The 22823-nt window shown below is 37.7% G+C and overlaps 2 protein-coding genes across 4 annotated transcripts in view; one reads left to right on the top strand and one right to left on the bottom strand.

The window, feature by feature from the left end:
• dnmt3bb.1 (DNA (cytosine-5-)-methyltransferase 3 beta, duplicate b.1) overlaps positions 1-22823 on the bottom strand; it is a 333238-nt gene that overhangs the window by 293085 nt on the left and 17330 nt on the right. The window lies entirely within an intron of this gene.
• LOC138735714 (nucleolar protein 4-like) overlaps positions 1-22823 on the top strand; it is a 58708-nt gene that overhangs the window by 24940 nt on the left and 10945 nt on the right. For both annotated transcript variants that reach the window (XM_069883988.1, XM_069883987.1), the window contains exon 4: positions 11285-11440. In XM_069883988.1, the coding sequence (XP_069740089.1) occupies positions 11285-11440 (156 nt within the window). The remainder of the gene's footprint in view (positions 1-11284; positions 11441-22823) is intronic.

The raw sequence follows: 22823 nt of genomic DNA, 5'->3' as shown, positions 1-22823 counted from the left end.
TTGTCAGCCACAAACGAGCCTGCAGCTGACATGGAAATTACCCCTCCATAAATCTTCGTCCGCGAAGCCAAGCCAAAGAAAGAATCAATTTGTATCATACTTCATAGCTGAAGGCAAAGTGCCCATTGCGATTACTATCCTTTGGTTGTGAGCTCCTAAGTTGAATTATCTGAGTAAGAGGAGAATTTTTTTTCTTTTCTTTGGCTTGGCTTCGCGGACGAAGATTTATGGAGGGGGTAATGTCCACGTCAACTGCAGGCTCGTTTGTGGCTGACAAGTCCGATGCGGGACAGGCAGACACGGTTGCAGCGGCTGCAGGGGAAAATTGGTTGGTTGGGGTTGGGTGTTGGGTTTTTCCTCCTTAGTTCAATAATAAAAGACGAGACCCTTTAGAACTAGGGCTCCTGATGTTTTGGTTGAAGTAAACACTACAAGCTGCATATCCTTTGTAATGCTTATTGCTGGATCTTGTGGTACAATACATCTTTCCAGGAACATAATACGGTTATGTGTGTCTTGTTAGAGTGTTTATTAAATTTGTGTCACGTAGAGAAAGTATTGCAAGTTATCAGAGGAATATTTTTTCACCTGTCTGAAAATGAGGCTTGTACCTTTTAAAGAGATTAAAGGATTAAGTGCATGACTGGATAGATAAATGTTTAATTTGTGATTAACTGTTGTCTTGAAGATTCTGCTAGAACAGCAATACAGAATTACAAATTTCAGTTTATTGGTACAGCATGAAAGCAACAAAACACCTGCACCGACTGAAACTAAGATCTAGAGACAGAATTTTAGTTTACTATCTGGTCAAAAACAAAACAGCAAGCCAGATTGACCCGCAACATATTTCAACGCCACTTGTAAATGAGCTGCTGTCATACACGCTAGCATTTCCAGAATTTCCACATCAGGCCACGTACATACAAGGTAGAAGCAGGATATTATTGACTTCTGTCTCCCAGCTTGGGAGGTAGAGCTACGTTTATTCAATTAAAATTGCCAATATTAAGTCTTTATCCTGTAAATGGACCTGGCAGCAAATGAAAGGCAAAGAAGCCACAGATACCTAGAAACTAGCTATTGCATGAAAATGAAACTGGCACATAATTGTGTACCTATATTTTCAGTTATTTAAAATCTGGTGATTAACTAAACATTCTAATGGAAAAAGGGTTGTGATTTATGATTGATCATTTCAGCTTCATTAATAACACTTCAATTTTGCCATTTATCCCCAATTTTAAGGAATAGCAAGGATTTTAAGTAAATGCTTTAAAAATTTATATTCTAGATTACTGCCTGATTATTCTAGTTCAGAGAAGATTTTGTATTGCATCCATGGAGAGAATAGATAGTTGGTGTTCCAGGTTGTGATAGATTTTTTGAAAAAGGAACTGACCTGAAACACTGAGTGTCCATTCCTCTCAGTACATGCTACCTGACCTGATTCAATGGGCTGTTCAACAGGCTGATTCAACAGGCTGTTCCCTGTGCAGTAATAATTCTGTGAATTTGTTTTATTTGTAGGCCCTGCCTTTCAGTAAAGATTATGCTGCATTTGTGCATTTGGGCAATCATTTCAAAAGCCCAAGATTGAAATTGAGTGCAGGTTCCAGAGTTTCCACTGTCCCAAATCAGTTCACACACAAGTCAAGGTTAAAAAGGCAAAGCAACTTCAGTGCCAACCAGTAAACCGACAAAGAAAAATCACAATTATTGGTCATAAGATGTGAATGTTTTCGTTTGGAAGTTACTTGTGTCAAATAAATTATACTTTTTTTGTTCTACATTTGTTTGAGTCTCTTTAACTTCTCTCCAACTGCCTACCACAACTATTATCCTGTGTATAAAGAGCATTCCCTGTATCAAGGTTTGATTCTGGTTTACATCAACCAGTCTGGGTCTTACTGAGTATTTCAGTAATTTTTATAATCATGTCTTTCAATCTGCCTGTTAAGTAACATGCTGTTCAGATGAAGAGAAAGATTGGCAAACTAATGACAAGGCACACCAATTTTAAACTAGTTTTCCTTTTTGTTGGTTGCTTGAGTCTGCCAGATTCTTGAATTCCGGATAACAGGGGTTTTAATGTATCTTTATCTGGTCACTGTGAGAATATTGGCTGCTTATTTACAATATTTGAAAGTTTCTCCTGCTTAAAAAGGACATAAGTGGATGTTTAACGATTTGGAGCGCCTCAAAAATTATTATATAAATATAAGATATTCTCATTATCCAATCTTTTTGCATAGCTTTTAGTTTGCCACAGTAAGTCACCAGATTTTTAAGAAATAACTTGATAATAACTGAACCTCCCATTTTACAACTTGAACACAATTTGCATTGTCCTGAAGAGAGCAGGAAGCTTATTGAAATGAAATTCAATGTGTGTGTGTGTGTGTGTGTGTGTGTGTGTGTGTGTGTGTGTGTGTGTGTGTGTGTGTGTGTGTGTGTGTGTGTGTGTGTGTGTGTGTGTGTGTGTGTGTGTGTGTGTGTGTGTGTGTGTGTGTGTGTGTGTGTGTGTAAAGTCTGTCTATATGTATGTTTGTAGATGTATATGCGTGTATGCATATGCTATATATAAAGTCTGTCCTTATGTATATAGTGTATGTTTGTAGATGTATGTTTTATATTATATATAAAGTCTGTCTATATGTATATTGTGTACTTGTAGATGTATATGTGTGTATATACACTATATATAAAGTCTGTCTATATGCATATAGTGTATGTTTGTAGATGTATATGTGTTTATATATTATATATAAAGTCTGTCTATATGTATATAGTGTATTTATTGATGCATATGTGTGTGTATATACTATAAAGACTGTCTATATGTATATAGTGTATTTTTAGATATATATGCGTGTATAAAGTCTGCCTATATGTATATAGTGTATGTTTGTAGATGTATATTATTATCTATAAAGCCTGTCTATATATATATAGTGTGTTTGTAGATGTATGTATATATGTATATTGTGTATATGTATATAGTGTAGTATGTGTATGTATATATTGTATATGTATATTGTGTATATGTATATAGTGTAGTATGTGTATGTATATATTGTATATGTATATTGTGTGTATGTATATAGAGTATGTTTGTATATGTGTATGTATATACTATATATATGTATATACTATATATGTGTATATGTGTATTTAAGTAAAATGTGTGTGTGTCTGCAAAATCCTTGAAGTGTTGGCCAGTTCCAGAAAGAATGTTATCTGTTGCCTTGGACCAGAAGGCATAGTTCAAAACAAAAGGTTGGCCATTTAGGATTGAGAGAAGAAAAATGTGTTCATTAGGAGGGTGGTGAACCTTTGCAATTCTCAATCTGGGAGGACTATGGAGACTCCACCATTGCATTCATTCAAAACATTTTAAAAATTAAGTGATATGGAGACAGCACTGGAAAGGGATGCCAAGGCAGATGAAGCAAATGAATGGTCAGAGCAGGTTCAATGGGCTGGATGGCCCACACCTGAATGCTTTTCGTACATTTGTAAATTGATCAAAAGTTTGCTGAGGGTGTAGCAGACTTTGTGCTAATTATAACAAAGAAATTACTCTTAAAAGTATAACCTTTAAAGTATCTAGCAATTTTATGTGAAACAAGTTTGGAAATGCATCACATTTTAGGATGAACTTCAAACGAAAGCTAATTCATGATGTTAAATTCCAGCCTGGCCAAATGGTGCAGCTATTGGGACAAAAAGGAGATTGATCTGTTCATAAAGAAACACAGAAGTTGCAGATGTTAGCATCTTGAGCACTGAATTGCTTGAAGAACACAGCGGGTCAGTCAGCAATCATGGGTAGAAATGGTTAGTCATTGTTGTGCGTTGGCTCCTTTTATCAAGACTAAGATAAAGATAAAAAAGGTGAAAGGGCGAAAAGAAGCTGGGAGAGGCCCAGAGGTGATAGGATATAGGTCAGAATGTTTGAGAAGTGGAGATGCAGGTAGAAGGAGAGACCACGAGGAAGGGGAAGAGAGGAAGAAAAGTTAGAGAGTGGTGGGAGATGTAAATACAGGAATATGTAAAGAAGAGATGGAATTGGGTGGGGGTTACCTAAAATTGGAAAATATTCATGTTCACGCCATGAGGTTTAAAGCTCTTCAGAAGGAATATAATGTGTTGTTCCACAAGTTTACGTTTGAACTCATCTTGATGATGAGAACAAGGAATGATTGGGAGATTTAAAATGATTGGCTCAAGGATAGAACCACAAACAGAGCAGAAGTGAAGCCGAACACCCACATGGTGCAGAGGGACATTTAGTAGAGAACCTTTAACATGCAGCTGATAAGTAAAACCTTTACTGAACAAGTCAGAAATGACTTGGATGCTCACCTCAAAATGAGAATATATGTAAGCATCATCTGCAAACTAGCTCAAAAAATGAGGTTGCTGTAACCTTATTTCTGGAGTAGAAAAGATGCAGGGCAATCAAATTTTCCAGGATCTCATGGTAAACCATCATCTTGCAAATGTTGAGTATCAGGCTAATCCTATCTAATGATGATCTGTCGTTTGACCTCTGAACGTGAATGCTTGTGGATGACCTTGGTTCTGGAGAGTGGTTGCAATGGGTTGAACAGCATCCCAGTGAAGATTAGTTTTTTATGATTGTTATGTGATAACTAAGAAAAGTGCAGCACCACCAAGTATGCATGGCTTTAATTGAACTCACACGTGTTTCGAATCTAGTAATTCGCAGAGACTGTGGATAGTTAGGATAAGGTAGGGTATTTAATTTGAGGGTAGACTTAATTTGAGATGTACAAAATTTTGAGAGGTGATAGAGGAGTTGCCTATAACAAAGTTGTAAACCAGGTTTACAATAATTTGTGGAAGGATTAGGAAGATGAGAACATTTTTTTTGTCTTAATGGGTGATGGGATTTCATCTATTAAACCAAAATTAGGATTCATTAACTTAAACATGGCAGACACAAACCTTTGTCGTATTTAGAGAACCGAGATGGGTAATTGTAGAGTCGTGATCACAAGTCAACAAATCAAGTGGCATGGACAAGGAGAGTGAATGGTGCTTATGTTCAAATTGTCTCTGCTAATTCTGTGATTCTACATGCAATATGCAAATTGGAAACTCATAAATGAATTAAAATCCCAACATTACAACATTAACACAAGTAGAATGTCATGGTGAGCATCTTTCACCCACGGACATTGTCCTAAAGGAACCTAACCCCCTTTCCTTAAAAGGACTACTGAAACAATTTAAAAGGGATGCTCCACCTGGTCCCAGTATAATCTTACAAGCATCTCCTTTGTGATCACCTCCTAATTGTTTCACCTGATGTTGTATCTGGCATGGATCACATTGGATAAGGAATATCATTCTGTGTTGCTTTTCTCTCATGGGTAATTGTGCAAATCTAAGTGAGATTTGACCATTAAAATGTTTGGACATCTCACATTGCTATTGGCAAAAGTCTCAGTCCCTGTTGATCATTAACTCTAATAGTCTATAAAGCCTGTTCTGAAATACTAATTTATATATAAATATATGTTATAAAAAATATGTTATTCAAAATTTAAGCAACTGGCAGCCTCAAGCAACCAGCAAAAAAAAAAGCAGAAAATGAATAGGTAAAAGATACAGAAGTTTAAAAAAGGCATGCTATTAGTTCACCAATCACACAACACGTAATCGTAAGCAACTGTAAAAATCACTTATCTGGCATATACCATTCCCCATAGGTGCTGGTTATCAAGGATTTTAGTGTATTACATTGATGTCAAGGAAACTAAATTAATGCTAATAATAAAGCTGTTGTAAAACTGCAGCCTTAACAAAACATTTGATTGGCTTCTATTGATTATATGTATTGAATTATTTGATAGAACAACACTTGCAAAGAATTACTTGACTATATGTTTTAGTCAGTTGAAAAAATAAACAATCACACTAATAAAGTGAGGAGTCCCAATTTTAAGGATTCAAGGAAAGCTTAATTTCATGCATCAGGATTAGATGCACCAAGTTTTCCCAGGAAACATTCACTATGTGTGTATGATGTCAAACTGACCTTTGAGCACACAGCTGCGATCACCTTATTGTCTTGGAGACAGGTGTCTGATTTGTGCAAAGCAAATTGTGCGGAAATTCTGCACATTAGGCTTCCAAGGTAAAACTGTCCCCAGACAGAAAATAAACATTTAGCATTTGAAAGTATACAAGAGAAAAAAAAATCCCTAATTGATCCCAGTTAGAAATTGATCTTGTTATCATTTCTCAATATCTAATGCAGTGGAATCAAGTTTGAAAAGGTGCTTTTGCCATACTTCAAGTAAATACTTTATAGCTCTATATTCAGATTAAAAATGTATCTTATTGATTTCTCAAACCACAACCTTTAAGCAAGCTCACATTTGTTAGAGGAAATCCTTAGTAAACTATTGTCCTGTAATTACTACCTCTTCCCAATGGAGGTGCCATAGTCAAATTCATAGATGGAGCAACAGTGCGACAAGTTTACATAGCCAGTGAATATCCGCAATGAATCTTCATGCTGATCACACTGGTGAACTCATCCTGTCTTTGAGGAAAAAAAAGACATATTTTTCCACATCTACACTGACATTGCCTGTTTTGACCAATTCTTTGCTTTCAATTGTCAGATTTCATAGCAATTATTATTCAAAAATAAAATAATGTTATCAAGACTGCCTGTTTCCACTTCTGTAACATTGATGGACTCTGCTTAGCTCCTGTTGTTACCTTAACCCTGGCATTCCCAATAGTCTCGTGACATACTTCCTTTATCATCTGTTCTGGTTCTTTAATTCGTAAAACTTTTAAATTGATTTGCCTTCAGTTGTCCAAGATCTAGATTATGCATCCCTTCCCTAATCCCTGCTGTGAAGATTTCTTCCCAAAATCAAAATAACAATTATCACCCAAAAACTCTTGAAGGTACATTGCCATCAGTGATCTTATCGAGACAATATGCAGGAGGCACCTGCAGGAAGAAGATGGTAGAAGCACATCTTTCAGAAAGGAAATCCAGCAAATGACAAGCATATAAATGATGATTGTTTGACAGTCAAGATTTTTCCTGATCCTTTGGGTAAATGACCCTATATTTAAGATTCAGGATTCTTTTATTGTCATGTAATAGTTCAGAACATGTAATATTATACGAAATTGGCTTCTGCCTGCCGTAAGGCAGTCAAAGAGTCACTATTGGTGTCACCGTGCACCCCTTACAGCAGAAGAGAAAGAGAAGCAAAGAGTCCCTTTTGAGTCACTGAGTGTCCATGGATTCACTTCCAGTGTTCCTGCAGTCTCTGTACCTGCACAGACCCTTGATCGATTCATCGGGCTCCAAATCCAAACCTCTGATACAATCAGGAAGCCTTCAGAAGCTGTTCTTGCTCTCAGCACTCTCTTAAATCCTGGCTTCAACACCTGGTTCCCATGAGCCAGTTTCCAGCAGCCTACAGGCCAGCCTGTGTGGGACCCTCGCTTGTCTTCCACTGTGGTCACTGTCCTGTGGGGTTGTCTCCTTCTCAGCAGGGAGTGTTCTCCCCATTGCTGGTGACCAGTGCCAGTCTGTTGCTTCCCTCGGTGTCTGGAATCTCTCGAGGCTATTGCCCAGTACATATTGGGCACAGACACCAAGGTTGCGGGAAAACTATCGGCTCCTCTAAAAGGCCGTTTAACACATGTATGGAGCTGCTGGCATTAGGATTGGACAGTTGCACCATACAGAGCAGCACTGAATCTCTGATCTCCGCTCTCCCAGGTCCACACCAAGAGCAACACTGCCTTTACAACAGCTCCGGCAACATCGTAATTCTTTTGCCTCTTTTAAATGGCCAATATGTCTTTCGCTGCTATTAGTGAATATGTACCAACACGTGGCCTAATTGATCTTGACAACAGTCCTAATTTATTCCCAAAATAGATGCTTCATCGTCTTGAGGAACATTAACGCAGGAATTAGCAGTGCCTAATTACTTGAAGAATGGCACCAATGGAAGAACAGATATGGGCAAGACCAATGCCAATGTTATTGTTTTAACCTGCATATGTATGGAATGGCTGTGTGGTCACAATCACGAAAGCAGGAAATGCAAAGAAACTTGACAATTATCCAGTTTAAACAAATGAGACTTAAATCTTGTCTTGAACCTTGGTTGAATTCTTATTTACCTGATTGTAGTCAAAGCAATCAGGATTTTTTTTAACCATTTCCTCTTTTATAAAATTTTAAAAAATTTTTCACACTGTGAACCATATCAATCAAAATACATACAAACATTTCCTTCTTAAATATACACAGTGGCATTTTCTCCCCTTTTTCTCCCCTACCTTCCCACCCCCCCTCCCAACCCATTAAACGTTCAACATATACAATACAATAAACCCATTAAACAATGTCATCACACAATGAAAAATAAACAAGAAAATTGTGTCATCTACTTTTACACACTGGATCAAGTCATTTTGTCTTCTTATCATTTTAGGGGGTGGAGGTCCGAGGCAAGCCCTCTCTGTTATGTTCCATGTACGGCTCCCAAATTTGTTCAGAAATGTAACCTTGAAGTCCTTGTCTCATCTAAATTCGACTCGAACTTGCTTACCAGTTTATCCAAAAATAAATGTTTTTCATATGCTCAAAGTCATTTCACATCAATTATAATGTTCCCCAATTTTTATATTTTTTTCTAGATAAAATTAAAAGGGTTGTCTTCCACTTCCTGCATGGCCATATTGTTGTTCCTTGTATCGCCATGCCTTCAAAGCTTCTCGATTTTTCTCTGCATACTTTTTTCTCCTTCAGTGCTGGCCGTCATGCCAGCATTCACCTTAGCCTCACCTTCTTAAATTCATTTCCTGCCATACCAAAATCAGCAAATCTCCTTTATGACCTTCCTCTTAAAGCTAAGGTCTTCAATTGATCTGCTTTTGCCTGATTATGCTCATGTTTTATTTTGTAGTGATTTATTATGCCATGTTTTACTGTTGTGGTAATGTTTTAAGTCATTTGTGCAAAAATTTAATGTTATGCATTTATTTTTTTTGGGGGGGGGTTCTGCCCTTTTTGTGTTTGGGGGAAACTGTTTTAATGAACAGAAAATGAAGGTTTGAGTAAGAGAAAAGATATGTAATAATTCTGGAATAAGTTAGGAAAGGTAATATATTATTGAGTTTTCCATTTATTGAGATGTTCTAAGGGATAGAAGTGCCTGATTCTCTAGGCCAGTGCCGTGGATGGTCAGGGAGACTGGGTGCGGTGATGAAGCTTGGGTACAAGTGCACTGAAGCATTGCCTTGTGTACATTTGAATAGCATTGAAAGTTTTCTGGAATTATGCTGCAGGGTGATGCCAAATGCATTTGAGGACAGAAAACTGTTAAGATGGCATCTAAATCATCTTTTAAAGAATCATGCCATCTCCCGTTTTCCCCCTACCCCTCCCCCCCAAACCACACCATCACTTTTATTATCTTCCCACCAATTTAGTCTTCATAAATTTAACACATATCTGCTTATTGAAATTAGTGGCCAGAAAATTGGAGGTTTGGAGTGCAAAATTTCCAGATTTTTCACTTCAGCCACAATCAGACCTTAATAATTTTATATTAATTGATGATTTCAGGCGATTGTTTATTTCTTATGTCAATAAATAAAACTTGCCCAAAAGATATTTTTGGCAAAATTAATTCCAGTTTTTTTCAAAGACTTTTCGTGGGTAGAAAGCAAACTACTAAATATTTACAAAAGGGGATATATACATGTTGGAAATATTCATGCTTGGGTATTGAAATGATCGAAAGCTCTTTCCGATTACTGTGGAGTAATCTTGTCATAATTTGAAAGAAGATGAGGACTAAATAAAATTTTAATCAAGGTATATATAAAGGAGAATTTAATAGCTAAACTCTACTTCTGGTCCTTGTTTTTGTCTTAGTTTGTTCAAAATTTTGCATGTTAGAAATACATTTTTATTACATAAAGATAAGTTTATAGTTAGGTTGGTATTTCAACGAACTATGGTGATAAAGGTTGATATCACCTGTTCATTTTATTGCTCCCAAGATATTATTCGGTATTTTCAAAATGACATGGTGTCAGTTATGAAGTCTATTATAAAATCAAAAGTGTGAAAGCCTGTGTGTACAAATTGATCACAATGTACAATTTCTAAAAATAGCCATATTTAAAGAGTGAGGCACCAGATCATAGCAAGACAAAATGATTTAATCTTTGTCACATTGACCTTTGCAGAATATCTATTATGTATCTGTCTGCATCCTCTTCTTTTCTCTCTCTATCTTCTCTTTCACTCTCTCTTCTCTCTCCCCTTCCCCTCCCCTCCCATTTTTGAGAATTGTTCTGGCTTTGTAATCTGCTTAAAGCAGTTATGGCAAAAGGTTTACATTATTTGTAAATGTTTAAATGCTATGTGAATTATTTTGTTTTCTGCACCTTTGTTTCCATTTGCAATGCTTTGAATGTTAAGTTTTGAAGGGTTTCAGCGTTGATTTCATCTGTGAAGGAATCTTAACTCCAATTAACTGAATTCAGCACTTTGCGCCAAGCTGCTGGAGAACGATATAACTTGAGAATTATGTTAATGAAAAGTAATGTGATGACTGAATGATTTACCTCATAAATCTGCTAATTTTCAGTCTTTACTTAATCTTCACATTTGAATATTGTTTTCACCTACACCCAAATTGACCAGAGGCTAAATTCACTTAACCAAGTATTTTAACTCGATAGTCATTAAATATTTGTGTTCAGTGAACAGGTTTAAAACAATTACATATCATTGAATCCTGCATGTTTATTGCAAATTTGGTTTATCTACCATTTGATAAATTTGAAATACTATTTTTGGGATCACATCATTGCTACATTTTGGGGACACCAAGACTAGTCACCAGCAAGATATAGTTGACTGTATAGTGCAGCTCAAGTTACCGGTCAAAAACCAGACAAGCCTTTATCATTATTTTAAATGGAAAATGAATCCATTGACTGCTCTATTTTCATGGAATAGGATCAGACAAATTAGATGTCATGTATTTGCTGTCGTTGGCAGATGCGCCAAATTAGGTTTGCTACAGTTATTATGTTTCTCAGTTCTATTGCAGTCCGAAATGTGTAATGAGTGTCTGTTTATAATATTAATAATTTATTGTTGCTAATGTGAACACACCAGTCATGTACAGTTGACGATGTTTATGAAAGCATTGCTGTTGGTGAACGTTGTAATGTGCTTTGACAGACTGGAGATGGAGTCACAGCTAAGGAGAGCATTTCCCTGAAACGCGTAGCTGTGGTGGAGGATTTCTTCAACATTATTTATTCGATGCATGTGGAAACAGGAGCAGAGACTGGGAGATTAGCAAAACATGCTGGACAAAAGCGGACTTATAAAGCGGTAAGCTAAGTATTTTTCACTAATTATTTATCTTCAAAAAAATTCCCCCTTTGCCTGTAATCTGGCTCTTGTGTAGTATTTACCATGTTTTTTTAATCTTGAATGTGAAATATAAATAATTTCCAAATTTGTTTTGATCATAAAGTAATTTACTCACATTAAATATTATAACAATGTAACTGGTAGTTACAAGCAGCTGAATACAAATTGTACTCCTTGCCATGAAGTACTCTTGCCAGATTGAATTGACTTGTGAATTATGTGTTTCATGTTTGGAGGAAGCTTGATTTCCATATAATCTGAAAGCCAGATTCTAAAACATTCATACAATAAAACAAATCAATGTCTCTGAACACATCAATCTTTGATTTGGATAATAATGGGAAGAGTAACACACGATACTGTCCCTATTCTAATCAAGTCTAATTGTGATGGAGGCAGTTTTTGTTTTGAAATTCAACCACTTAGAAATGTCTATTAGACTGCACACTTTTCCTCTGTAAACCCATTAGAGCTGTCCTGAAAATAGCCACATCAAATTTACAATTTGCATTTGGAAAGTGTGGCCTTTTTTAAACTCTTGCTAGAGTCCTGATCAATCCTATTTGTCTATGGAATTCATAGTTGAATGGTTTATAAGGTGGAAAACAAAGTCTGAATTTAAAAAAAACACTCAGGACAAAACAAATGTGTATTGTCGTGAGAAAGAAATGTAAGATTTTGATGAAGGAATTTGTTCCAAGGGATTCTGCTCTCGAAGCTGGATTACCCATTAGAAATTTTGTGAACCATCCCTGGCAGCGTTAAACAAAGTCACAAATAGTCCCAGTAAAATTAAATTGTTGAGTAGGTTTCCATAGGTTTGTTTATTTTTCACACTATGAACCATATTAACCAAAATACACACAAACATTTCCCTCTTGAATATACACAGTGTCATTTTCTCCCCTTTTTCCCCCTCCCATCCCTCCCTCCTTCCCAACCCCCTCCCCACCCACTCAACGTTCCACATATACAATACAATAAACCCATTAAACAATGTCATCACACAATGAAAATAAACAAGAAAATTGTGTCATCTACTTTTACACACTGGGTCAGTTCATTTCGTCTTCACCTTCTGTCATTTTAGGGGGTGGAGGTACGTGGTAGGCCCTCTCTGTTGTGCTCCATGTATGGTTCCCAAATTTGTTTGAATACTGTGATGCTATTTCTTAAATTATATGTTATTTTTTCCAATGGAATACATTTATTCATTTTTATGTACCATTGCTGTACTCTCAGGCTATCTTCTGATTTCCAGGTTGACATTACATATATTTTTTGCTACAGCTAAGGCTATCATAATAAATCTTTTCTGTGCTTCATCCAAATCGAGGCCAAGTTCTTTACTTCTTATATTACTTAGAAGAAAGATCTCTGAAATTTTTGGTATGTTATTTTTTGTGATTTTATTTAATACCTGATTTAGATCTTCCCAAAACTTTTCCACTTTCACATGCCCAAATTGCATGTACTGTTGTTCTCGTCTCCTTCTTACAGCGAAAACATCTATCTGATACTGTTGGATCCCATTTATTTAACTTTTGGGGCGTGGTGTATAGCCTGTGTAACCAATTATATTGTATCCTGCATAACCTCGTATTTATTGTATTTCTCATAGTTCCGGAGCATAGCTTTTCCCATGTTTCATTCTTTATCTTTATGCTTAGATCTTGTTCCCACTTTTGTTTGGGTTTACAGCTTATTTCATCGTTCTCTTTCTCTTGCAGTTTGATGTACATATTTGTCATAAATTTTTAAATTATCATTGTGTCTGTAATCATATATTCAAAACTGCTTCCTTCTGGAAACCTCAGCCTGCTTCCCAATTTGTCCTTCAAGTAGGTTTTCAGTTGGTGGTATGCAAACATTGTACCGTGAGTTATACCATATTTGTACTTCATTTGTTCAAAAGATAATAATTTATTTTGGTTTCCATAGGTTGATGCAACGTCATGTGGTGAAGGGCCTGTCCTGTGCAGTAATGTTCTGTGTTTTTTAAAAAAAAACAAATATGAATTTTGATAAAACAAGATCAGTAATGGGTTCAAAACACATTTCCTGGCAAATTGGTAGCCTTTTTGGCTTCTGTGCTGAATAAAACACCAGCAGACATTGTAGATCAATAAAAGTTGATTTAACTTGTTGGCTCGTTCTAAATACCAGCTTGCTTGGCCTTCTACTTTGACCTTGAGAAAACCCTGGCCCAAATCCCAGAGAGAGACAAACTGATCCTTCGAGGTGACTTCAATGCCAACACACAATCCTCTGGAAAGGTATGAGTGGCAAGGAGGAAGTAGGGAAAGCCAAGTGGACAGACTTTTCCTCTTCACAAAATCTTTTCATAACTAACATCTGCTTTGCTAGAGAGAGAACAAGAATTTCTGGTCCTGATATCATCTTCATTGGACAAGTGAAAGATTGTGAGGATGTCTTCACCTGCTCTGTTACTTCAATCATCATAACTTCAAAATAAATTGAAGCCAAGGAATCACAGCCAAAAGATAATTAATATTGAATAACTCAAGGACTCAATAAAAGCAGGCTCTTCTCAGACAGCATTCCACAGACAATCCAACTAATAGGAGCCCCTGTGTGCTACAAAACTTAGATTGTCCTTAAACTCAACATAATTAACTGTGAAGGTTGCTAGAGAATGAGCCTTATTCTAAAATTTGCAAAACCAAGATCCTTTCCCAACCTAGCCCATCTTCTAGCAATGTCCCATGATAAGGAAGGTACAAAATCAGACCTTGGAAAAACGCAGAGCAGCTTCCAGATCAACAGCCACCCCTCTCTGCACCATGCCTTTGCTGCACCAGCAATGTCTTTGGCTATGTGAGGAAAAGAATGTTTGAAGACCAAGATCTCAAATCCAGTAGAAAGGTCTACCAGGCACCAGTGAGGCTTGCAATTATAATTCTGAGACTACCTGATGTAGACACTTCAAAGTACACTCTACAAAATTCTCCAGATGTACTGACAAAATGTGAATAAATGCTAGCTTCGGACCACACCAACATCCCCACCATTTGGGCTAGAATTACTCAGCCAGCTTCAGGTTGGCCATGTCATTCACAGATATTGTACTAGTAACAGTCAACCTGTTGTGAACTCTGTCATGACAAGCAGATGAAGGAAATAAATAAATCAATTTTGCTGAACTAATTAAATCTGAAGAAAAACCAACAAAACTAAAATTTAAAAAAAACTACCACACTACTGTAATCTGAGTGTGGAACAGTGAGCAGTTATGAAATTTCTATTTCATGGTTATTTCCAAGTATTTACCAAGCAAACACACATAACTGTTCAGTTCAGCTTTGCATTGATCACTTTCCACTGTTTTGCAAATGGAAATAATTATCTGCACAGCACTGTCCACCTTAATGCATGTTGTTTTTAAATTAATCATCTTCTTATTTGTGGGATTAAGTGCTTCCCTGTATTAAACTTACAAGAGTTAAGTCGAACTGGTTTAAAACTGAACAGACTTTGTAAGGGCAATGTTTTTACTGGCAAAGTCTACATAATTAATTAAGTCTGATTAAATAATTAATGCAATGCATTCATCTGATGGCCTGCTGAGAACTGATTCACTGCAATTTAGACCAGCTGCTTTTGAAATAATAGTAAATTATAGGATTTGAATGGAATAAGTTTCAGTTTATTGTCACCTACACCAAAGTGCAGTGAGAATGTTTGTTTTATGAGCTGTCCAGCTAGTCAACCCAGCAAGTAAGAGTATAAAATTACAGTGATTAGTTAGAAAAAAGCAGAAGCAACATTATCAGACTTCTGAATGAATGTCATGTGAGTAAAATAATGGTGGAAAAAAAATGTCCTTGAATCTGATGGTGCATGACCTAGATACTCTTCTCCCTGACAGATGGAGGGTGAAGAGTTTGTGGCTGGAGGGGGATGAATGTTTTAATATGTTGGGTGCGAGCAGGAAATATGGAAAGAATGGAAGGTGGGAAGGTTTATGTGATGGTATGAGCTGTTTTATTTTCTCTCTCTGCAGTTCCTTGGGCAAAGTTGCTCCCATGATGCACCCTGACAAGATACTTTTGATAGTGTGCCTGTAGAAGTTGTTGGGAAAAAGAATAAACAATTACAAATGATCAGATTTTTAAAAAAAAATATTTTTCTGTCACTCTAATGGAAATGTTAAAAATCATTAACAAACTGCAGTCACTGCTATACTGCCTCACATCCCAAAGATTTGGTTTTGACTCTGACCTTGTACATCCTGTGTGGGGTTTGCACATTGTCCTTGTGTTTGGTTATTTTGGCTTATTCTGAACATTCCAAATACTTGTTGGTAGGTTAATTGTTGAAATTAACTGACATCTTTCATGTAATTGGCAAAAACAATCAAAGGAGACTTGATATTGCATATGAATTGCAGGGATACAAGGGAAATAGGAGGAGTGGGATTACTCTGCTGGGAGACTACATGGATACAATAAGAGAAGAGGCCTTTTATTAGGTATTCAAAACTAAGATGCTGAAGATTTGAAATCATAATACAAAATAAACCATATAACCATTTACGGAGCGGAAACAGGCCATGTTGGCCTTTTGAGTATAATGAGCTAAATTTTCAAATTTAGTTAGCTTTCCTCGCATGTATGGAGGATTTCAGTCCTTAAGAAAAAAAAGCACCACATTGAAACTTTAGGGGAAGAATTTGCATTCATATATGTTTATTCTTGTTAGCACTGACAGGGATAATAGGGGAGTTTAGGACAAAACCTGAGGCAAGCAAATGCTAGAAAATGATAAATCAGCCACGTTAACTTGCTCTTGATCTGTAACTGCGCTATCCCAATAATTAGAGATTCAAGAACATGCAGAATGAGATTGAAACGGAGAGTGTAGAGGAGAGCAAACATTTCCAATGACCTGGACGGTTCATTTTAGTGGACAATCACATTGATGCGATGTCAAGGAAACCCATCGATACCTCTGCTTTCTTAGAAGACCAATGAGTTTTGGCATAGAGTACCGGATGGATGGGAGGACACAGTCTCATTAAGGGACCTAGCCCAAGCCAGATCAGGCGCAGCAGTGCCTTTAACCCAACCTCCCTCTATTCCTTCTCCCTCATGTCATGTGTTTGAACAGAGGGACCGGCACCACCCCACCAGCTCAGGCCAGTCTGTCGACAACACCGTTGGGGAATTGAGCGAAGCAGTGGCGGCACCCGGCGATAGGACTCCGGTGACCCCAATCCCAGCGCCATGGCAGTCACACTGGATGGTCAGGCCCCCTGACTGGTACAGCCACTAACCTCCATCCACCCTGGGGTCGGTTCTCAAAGAAGGGGTGAATGTGATAGTACAGATTCTATCACCAATGTGTATATGTACAGATGGTAGTGTAGGATGACTGTGATTGGCTGAGAGTGTAGCCACACCTACTGGCAGGTCTTAAAGGATTGCTCCGAGCCAGACCAGGTCATTCTGGACTGGTCGACCTACTTGTGATATGCTCCAGTCTTTTCAAAATTTATTTTAGTTAATAAAATTGTAATGCGCGTCGAAAGAACCAAAGACTTGTTGATCCAAACCAAGGCTTTTATTAACTAAAAGACTGGAGCATATCACAAGTAGGTTGACCAGTCCAGAATAACCTGGTCTGGCTAGGAGAAATCCTTTAAGACCTGCCAGTAGGTGTGGCTACACTCTCAGCCAATCACAGTCATCCTACACTACCATCTGTACATATGTACATATACACATTGGTGATAGAATCTGTACTATCACAGGCATGTCCTTCAACATCGACAGGTCTCCACTGAAAGCATACTTGCTGGATTCGTCATAGCATGGTACGGGAGCTACTGTGCCCAAAATTGGAAGAAACCACAGAAAGTGGTGAATGCAGCTCAGAACATCACACAAACTTCCTTCCCTTCCATGGGCTCCATCTATATCTCTTCCTGAGGAAGATTCAAGATTCTTTATTGTCATGTAATAGTATGGAAATGTAATATTACATGAAGTTTTCTTCTGCCTGCCGTAAGGCAAAGAGTCAGCATGAGTGTCACCTGGTGCCCCTCACAATAAGAGAAAAAGAGTCCCTTCAGAGTTGCTGAGTGTCCATGGATTCACCTCCAGCACTCCCTCTGCAGCTGTACAGACTCCTATTCAATCAATCAGCAACCCAGGCTCTAGATCCAAACCTCCGACACAATCAGGAAGTCTTCAGTGCCCAAGGCCCATTGGGAGCTTTTCTTGCCCTCAGCACCCTCTCGAATCTCAACTCTGATACCTGTTCCCATGAGCCAGTCACCAGCAGCCCGCAAGTTACCTGCAGCCTGTGTTGGTCCCCCAGCCATTGAGCCCCTTGCTGGTCCGCTGCCATGTTCTCCTTCTCTGTAGGATCCCTCAGCTGCTGAGGTCCTCGCTAACCCACTGCTGAGGTTGCTGTCCTGTAGGATCATCTCCTCTGCATCTCTTTCTCAGTGGGGGGGGGGGTTTCTCCCCATTACTGATGCCTTGCACCAGTCTGATGCAACCCCTCGTGCCACTGTCGAGCACAGGCTTGGGCACAGATGTCTGAAGTTGCAGTATTTCAATTAAAAACTACTCCAGCAGTGCTGCCATTTTTTTAAAAGACCGACTACATCCTGAAGGACCAATCACACTCTGGCACATTCTCTTCTCTCCTCCCCTTCCATCAGGAGACCATTCAAGAGGGTGAAATAGTACACCAACAGACTTAAAGACAGTTTCTTCTCTGCAGCCATTAGACACCTGAATGAATCCCATGTAGACATGAGTGTTGATCTGTTAGAATATATCAGGTATAATGTGACAAATGGACTTGAAACTTTTGAGAAAATAGAGGGACTCAATGTTCAGACAGCATCCTTGGCAAGATTTCAGGCTGGGATTATTTTTGAAACTGGTGGGAACAAACCTAAAAAGGAGGCAGCAGAATTCTGGAGAAATTAACATTTAATTTAACATTTAAGAGGTGGACTACATTGGGTGTATTGGGATTGAGTGAAACTCCCTTATTTCTCAAGCCCCCCCCCCCCCCCCCCACTCATGCTGTGGATGCTGCTTCACCCACTAAATGCCTCCAGCTTCTCTGTTTATCCCAATTATTAAATTACAGTACAACTCCGATTATCCGAAATAGACAGGAGCAAGCCTACAGACCATAGGGCTCATCTACTGAGGCTATATGGGTGGAGCTGAGGAACGGGAAAGGTATGACAACACTCATGGGGTTGTATTATATATAGACTGTCCAATAGAAAATTGGAGGAGCAAATCTTTAGAGAAATAGCAGACAGCTGCAGGAAACAAGATTGTGATAGTATATTTTAACTTTCCACATATTGACTGGGACTCCCATACTGTAAAAGGGTTGGATTACTTGGAGTTTGTCAAATGTATTCAAGAAAGTTTTATATATCGTATTCAAGAAAGTTTTATATATCAATATATAGAGGTACCAACTAGAGAGAGTGCAGTACTAGATCTCTTATTAGGGAACAAGACAACGTATGTGGAGGGGAACAGTGATCATAATGCCATTTGTTTCAAGTTAATTATGGAGAAGGAGAGGTTTGGGCCTTGGGTTGAGATTCTAAATTGGAGAAAGGCTCATTTTTGACGAAATGAAAACGGATCTAGAATTTGTGGATTGGGATAAATCGTTTTTGGGCAAAGTTATGTGAGGTAAGTGGATGACCTTCAAAGGTAAAAATTTTGAGAGTACAGAGTTTGTATGTTCCTGTCAGGATTAAAGGCTGTGAGAACAGATAGGAAACCTTCGTTTTCAAGGGATATTGGGGATCTGGTTCAGGCTTATAGAAAATGTAAGATAAATCTCAAGAAAGAAATCAGGAAGGCTAAAAGAAGACATGAGGTTGCTTTGGCAGACAATGTGAAGGAAAATCGTAATGGTTTCTACAGGCATATTAAGAGCAAAAGGACAGTAAGGAACAAAGTTTGTACCCTTGAAAATCAGAGTGGTTGGCTTTGTATGGACTCAAAAGAGATGGGAGAGATCTTAAATGTTTTTTTCATCAGTATGCACTCAGGAAAAGGGTACAGATTCATGGCAAGTAAGAAAAACAAGCAGTGAGGTCATGGAACTTATACAGATTAAAGAGAAGGAAGTGTTTGCTGTCCTAAAGCAAATAAAGGTGGATAAATCTCCAGGGCCTGACAAGATATTCCCTCAGACTCTGAGAGAGACTAGTGTAGAAATTGTAGGGGCTCTGGCAGAAATATTTAAAATGTCCTTAGCCACAGATGTAGTGCCAGAGGATTGGAGGCTCCAAAAGTAACCCGGAAATTATAGACTGGTGAGCCTGACGTCAGAAGTAGTCAAATTATTGGAAGGTGTTCTAAGAGATCGGATATTCAATTATTTGGATAGCCATTGACTGATTATGGATAGTCAACATGGCTTTGTGCATGGTAGATTGTGTTTAATCAATCTAATAGAGTTTTTCGAGGAGGTTAACAGGAACGTTGACAAAGGAAAGATTGTGGATGTTGTCTACATGGACTTTAGTAAGGCCTTTGACAAGGACCCACTTGGGAGGTTAGTCAGAAAGGTTCAGACACTAGGTATTCATGGTGAAGTAGTGAACTGGATTTGACAATGGCTGAACGGGAGAAGCCAGAGAGTAGTGATGGTTGATTGCTTCTCAGACTGGAGGCCTGTGTCTAGTGATGTGCCTCAGGGATCAATGCTGGGACCATTGTTGTTTGTCATCTATATCAATGATCTGGATGATAATGTAGTAAATTGGATCAGCAAGCTTGCAGATGACATTAAGATTGGAGGTGTTATGGACAGCGAAGAAGGTTTTCAAAGTTTGCAGAGAGAAATGGACCAGTTGGAAAAATGGGCTGAAAAAAGGCATATGGAATTTAATGCAGACAAGTGTGAGGTGTTTCATTTTTTTAAGGACATTCCAAGAAAGGCCATATACAGTAAATAGTTGGCCACCATGAAGTGAGGAGTGTGGTAGAACAGAGGGATATGGGAATACAGATACATAATTTTCTGAAAGTGGCGATATAGGTGGATAGAGTGTACAGAGAGCTTTTGGCATATTGGCCTTCATAAATCAAAGTATTGAGTACAGGAGTTGGGAAGCTATGTTAAAGTTGTACAAGACATTGTTGACGCCAAATTTGGAGTATTCTGTGCAGTTTTGGTCATCTAACTACTGGAAAGATATCAATAAGATAGAAAGAGTGCAGATAAGATTTGCTAGGATGTTGCCTGGACTTCAGGAACTGAGTTACGGGGAAAAGTTATACAGGTTGTGACTTTATTCCCTGGAGCATAAAAGAATGAGAGGAGATTTGATAGAGGTATTTAAAATTATGAGGGGGAAAGACAGAGTAAATGTAGATAGGATTTTTCCACTGAGGGTAGGTAAGATATAAATCAGAGGACATGTGTTAGGAATGAAAGGGGAAAATTTTAGGGGGAACGTGACAGGGAACTTCTTCATGAAGAGAGTGGTGGGGGTGTGGAACGAGCTTCCAGCTGAAGTGGTGATTGCGGGCTCAATTTTAACATTTAAGAGGAATTTTGACAGGTACATGGATGGGAGAGGTATGGAGGGTGCAGCTCAGTGGGACTAGGCAAAAAAATAAGGTTTAGCACAGACTCGAAGGCAGTGCTATAGTCTTCTATGGGTCTATGGTTCTAAGGATTGCTTGGTACTGTTTTTCCGAAAGTACTGTTTTTCACACATTTAAAGGAATTCCAGAGTACTGTGATGTCTACTGTTTCTTATCCTAATTTTTGAATATCCTGAACTCTCCAAATAAATCCTCTTTCAAAATACTAACATTCTAATGAACATTTCATTCTTGAGGCCCAACAGAAATACTGCTCGACCTGTCATTATGTTGATTGTGTAGACATTACTTTGTATTATTGATAAGACCTAAATGAACCTGATCAGAGGATATATGTGATGAAGGATGTTTGTTTATTTGTCAATATATACAAATATTGTTATTATTTTCCATGTACATAAGGATTAAAAAACCCTTAGTTATTTTTGATTTCACTTTGTTGGGAAAAATTCTTTTAAATCATTTTCACTGTGAATTATTTTATAGATATATCATTTGACAATGAAATAATTAATGCACAGTTTGAGTTACTCTACTAAATAGCTGCTATAGCCACCGTGATTTTGTGTTCAAAATAATTGATTGCCTTTCAAGTATAAAAGCACCTAAGATCAGTCTAGTTGATTACATACAGCAGCGTTGTATCAGCAATACACAAAATGATGACACCCTGTTCTTCCAATTATCTAAAAATTGTGATAATTTAACATTATACTTATTAATTATTTAAAATATTTCATTGTATCCTGTATATTGCTGAAATAAGTATGTAATGGTTTCTACAGGCATATTAAGGGCAAAAGGACAGTAAGGAACAAAGTTGGTACCCTTGAAGATCAGAGTGGTTGGCTTTGTATGGACTCAAAAGAGATGGGAGAGATCTTAAATGTTTTTTTCATCAGTATGCACTCAGGAAAAGGGTACAGATTCATGAATCTGTACAGAAGTATGAATCAAGGGCACTTTTCTCACTGCTGTTTTCTTCTGTGTCGTTACATGATGTGGAACAGTGGTGGTACATACATCAAATCAATTCTTATACCACCTTGTGTTAAAGATGGGTTTGGACATCTATTACAAAAGGTGATGTGAGAGCCATCTAATTAAAGTTTCATTCTTCAGTTTCTCATCAAGGAAGCATAGCACATCTAACCAAGATAATCCAAATCGGTATTGGGGAAATGTTATTTACCAACTCAAAGAAATTTTAAAAAACCCTTTTTCAGGAGTTTTCATCTTGTCAAATGAACGGTAGCACGGGCAATACACTTTGCACCTCATAGGTCTGCAAAGCCAAAAGTTAAATATGTCATCTTCTGAAAATCAGAATGAGAAATTGGGGGATGGAATATTCTGTGATAAAAGTAGTTTAGTTATTTTAGATCCCATTTAATTGTCTATGACCAACATTGCACACTTGTTTTGGACACACATCAAATTGGAATATATAGGATTCAATGGGTGAGAAATCGGTCTCCTATGATAGCTAATCGTAAACATTCAAGAGTATTCATTAACTTCAGTGGTTCTGATGTGAGGAAGTGAATCCAGTTGAAAATGGATACCTTTTCCCTGATGCCTAATGATCAAGGATGCATTTCTTCTAAAACATTTAGTTAAGGTACCTCATAGACAATGGCTGAATTTCTAGACCATATTTTGGTATCTATTATTCCATATACGTGAAAGTATATAATACACCTGGCACA

Source organism: Narcine bancroftii, chromosome 6 (genome assembly GCF_036971445.1).
Source record: "Narcine bancroftii isolate sNarBan1 chromosome 6, sNarBan1.hap1, whole genome shotgun sequence".
Lineage (NCBI taxonomy): Eukaryota > Metazoa > Chordata > Chondrichthyes > Torpediniformes > Narcinidae > Narcine > Narcine bancroftii.
This window is presented reverse-complemented; position numbering and strand designations above follow the sequence as displayed.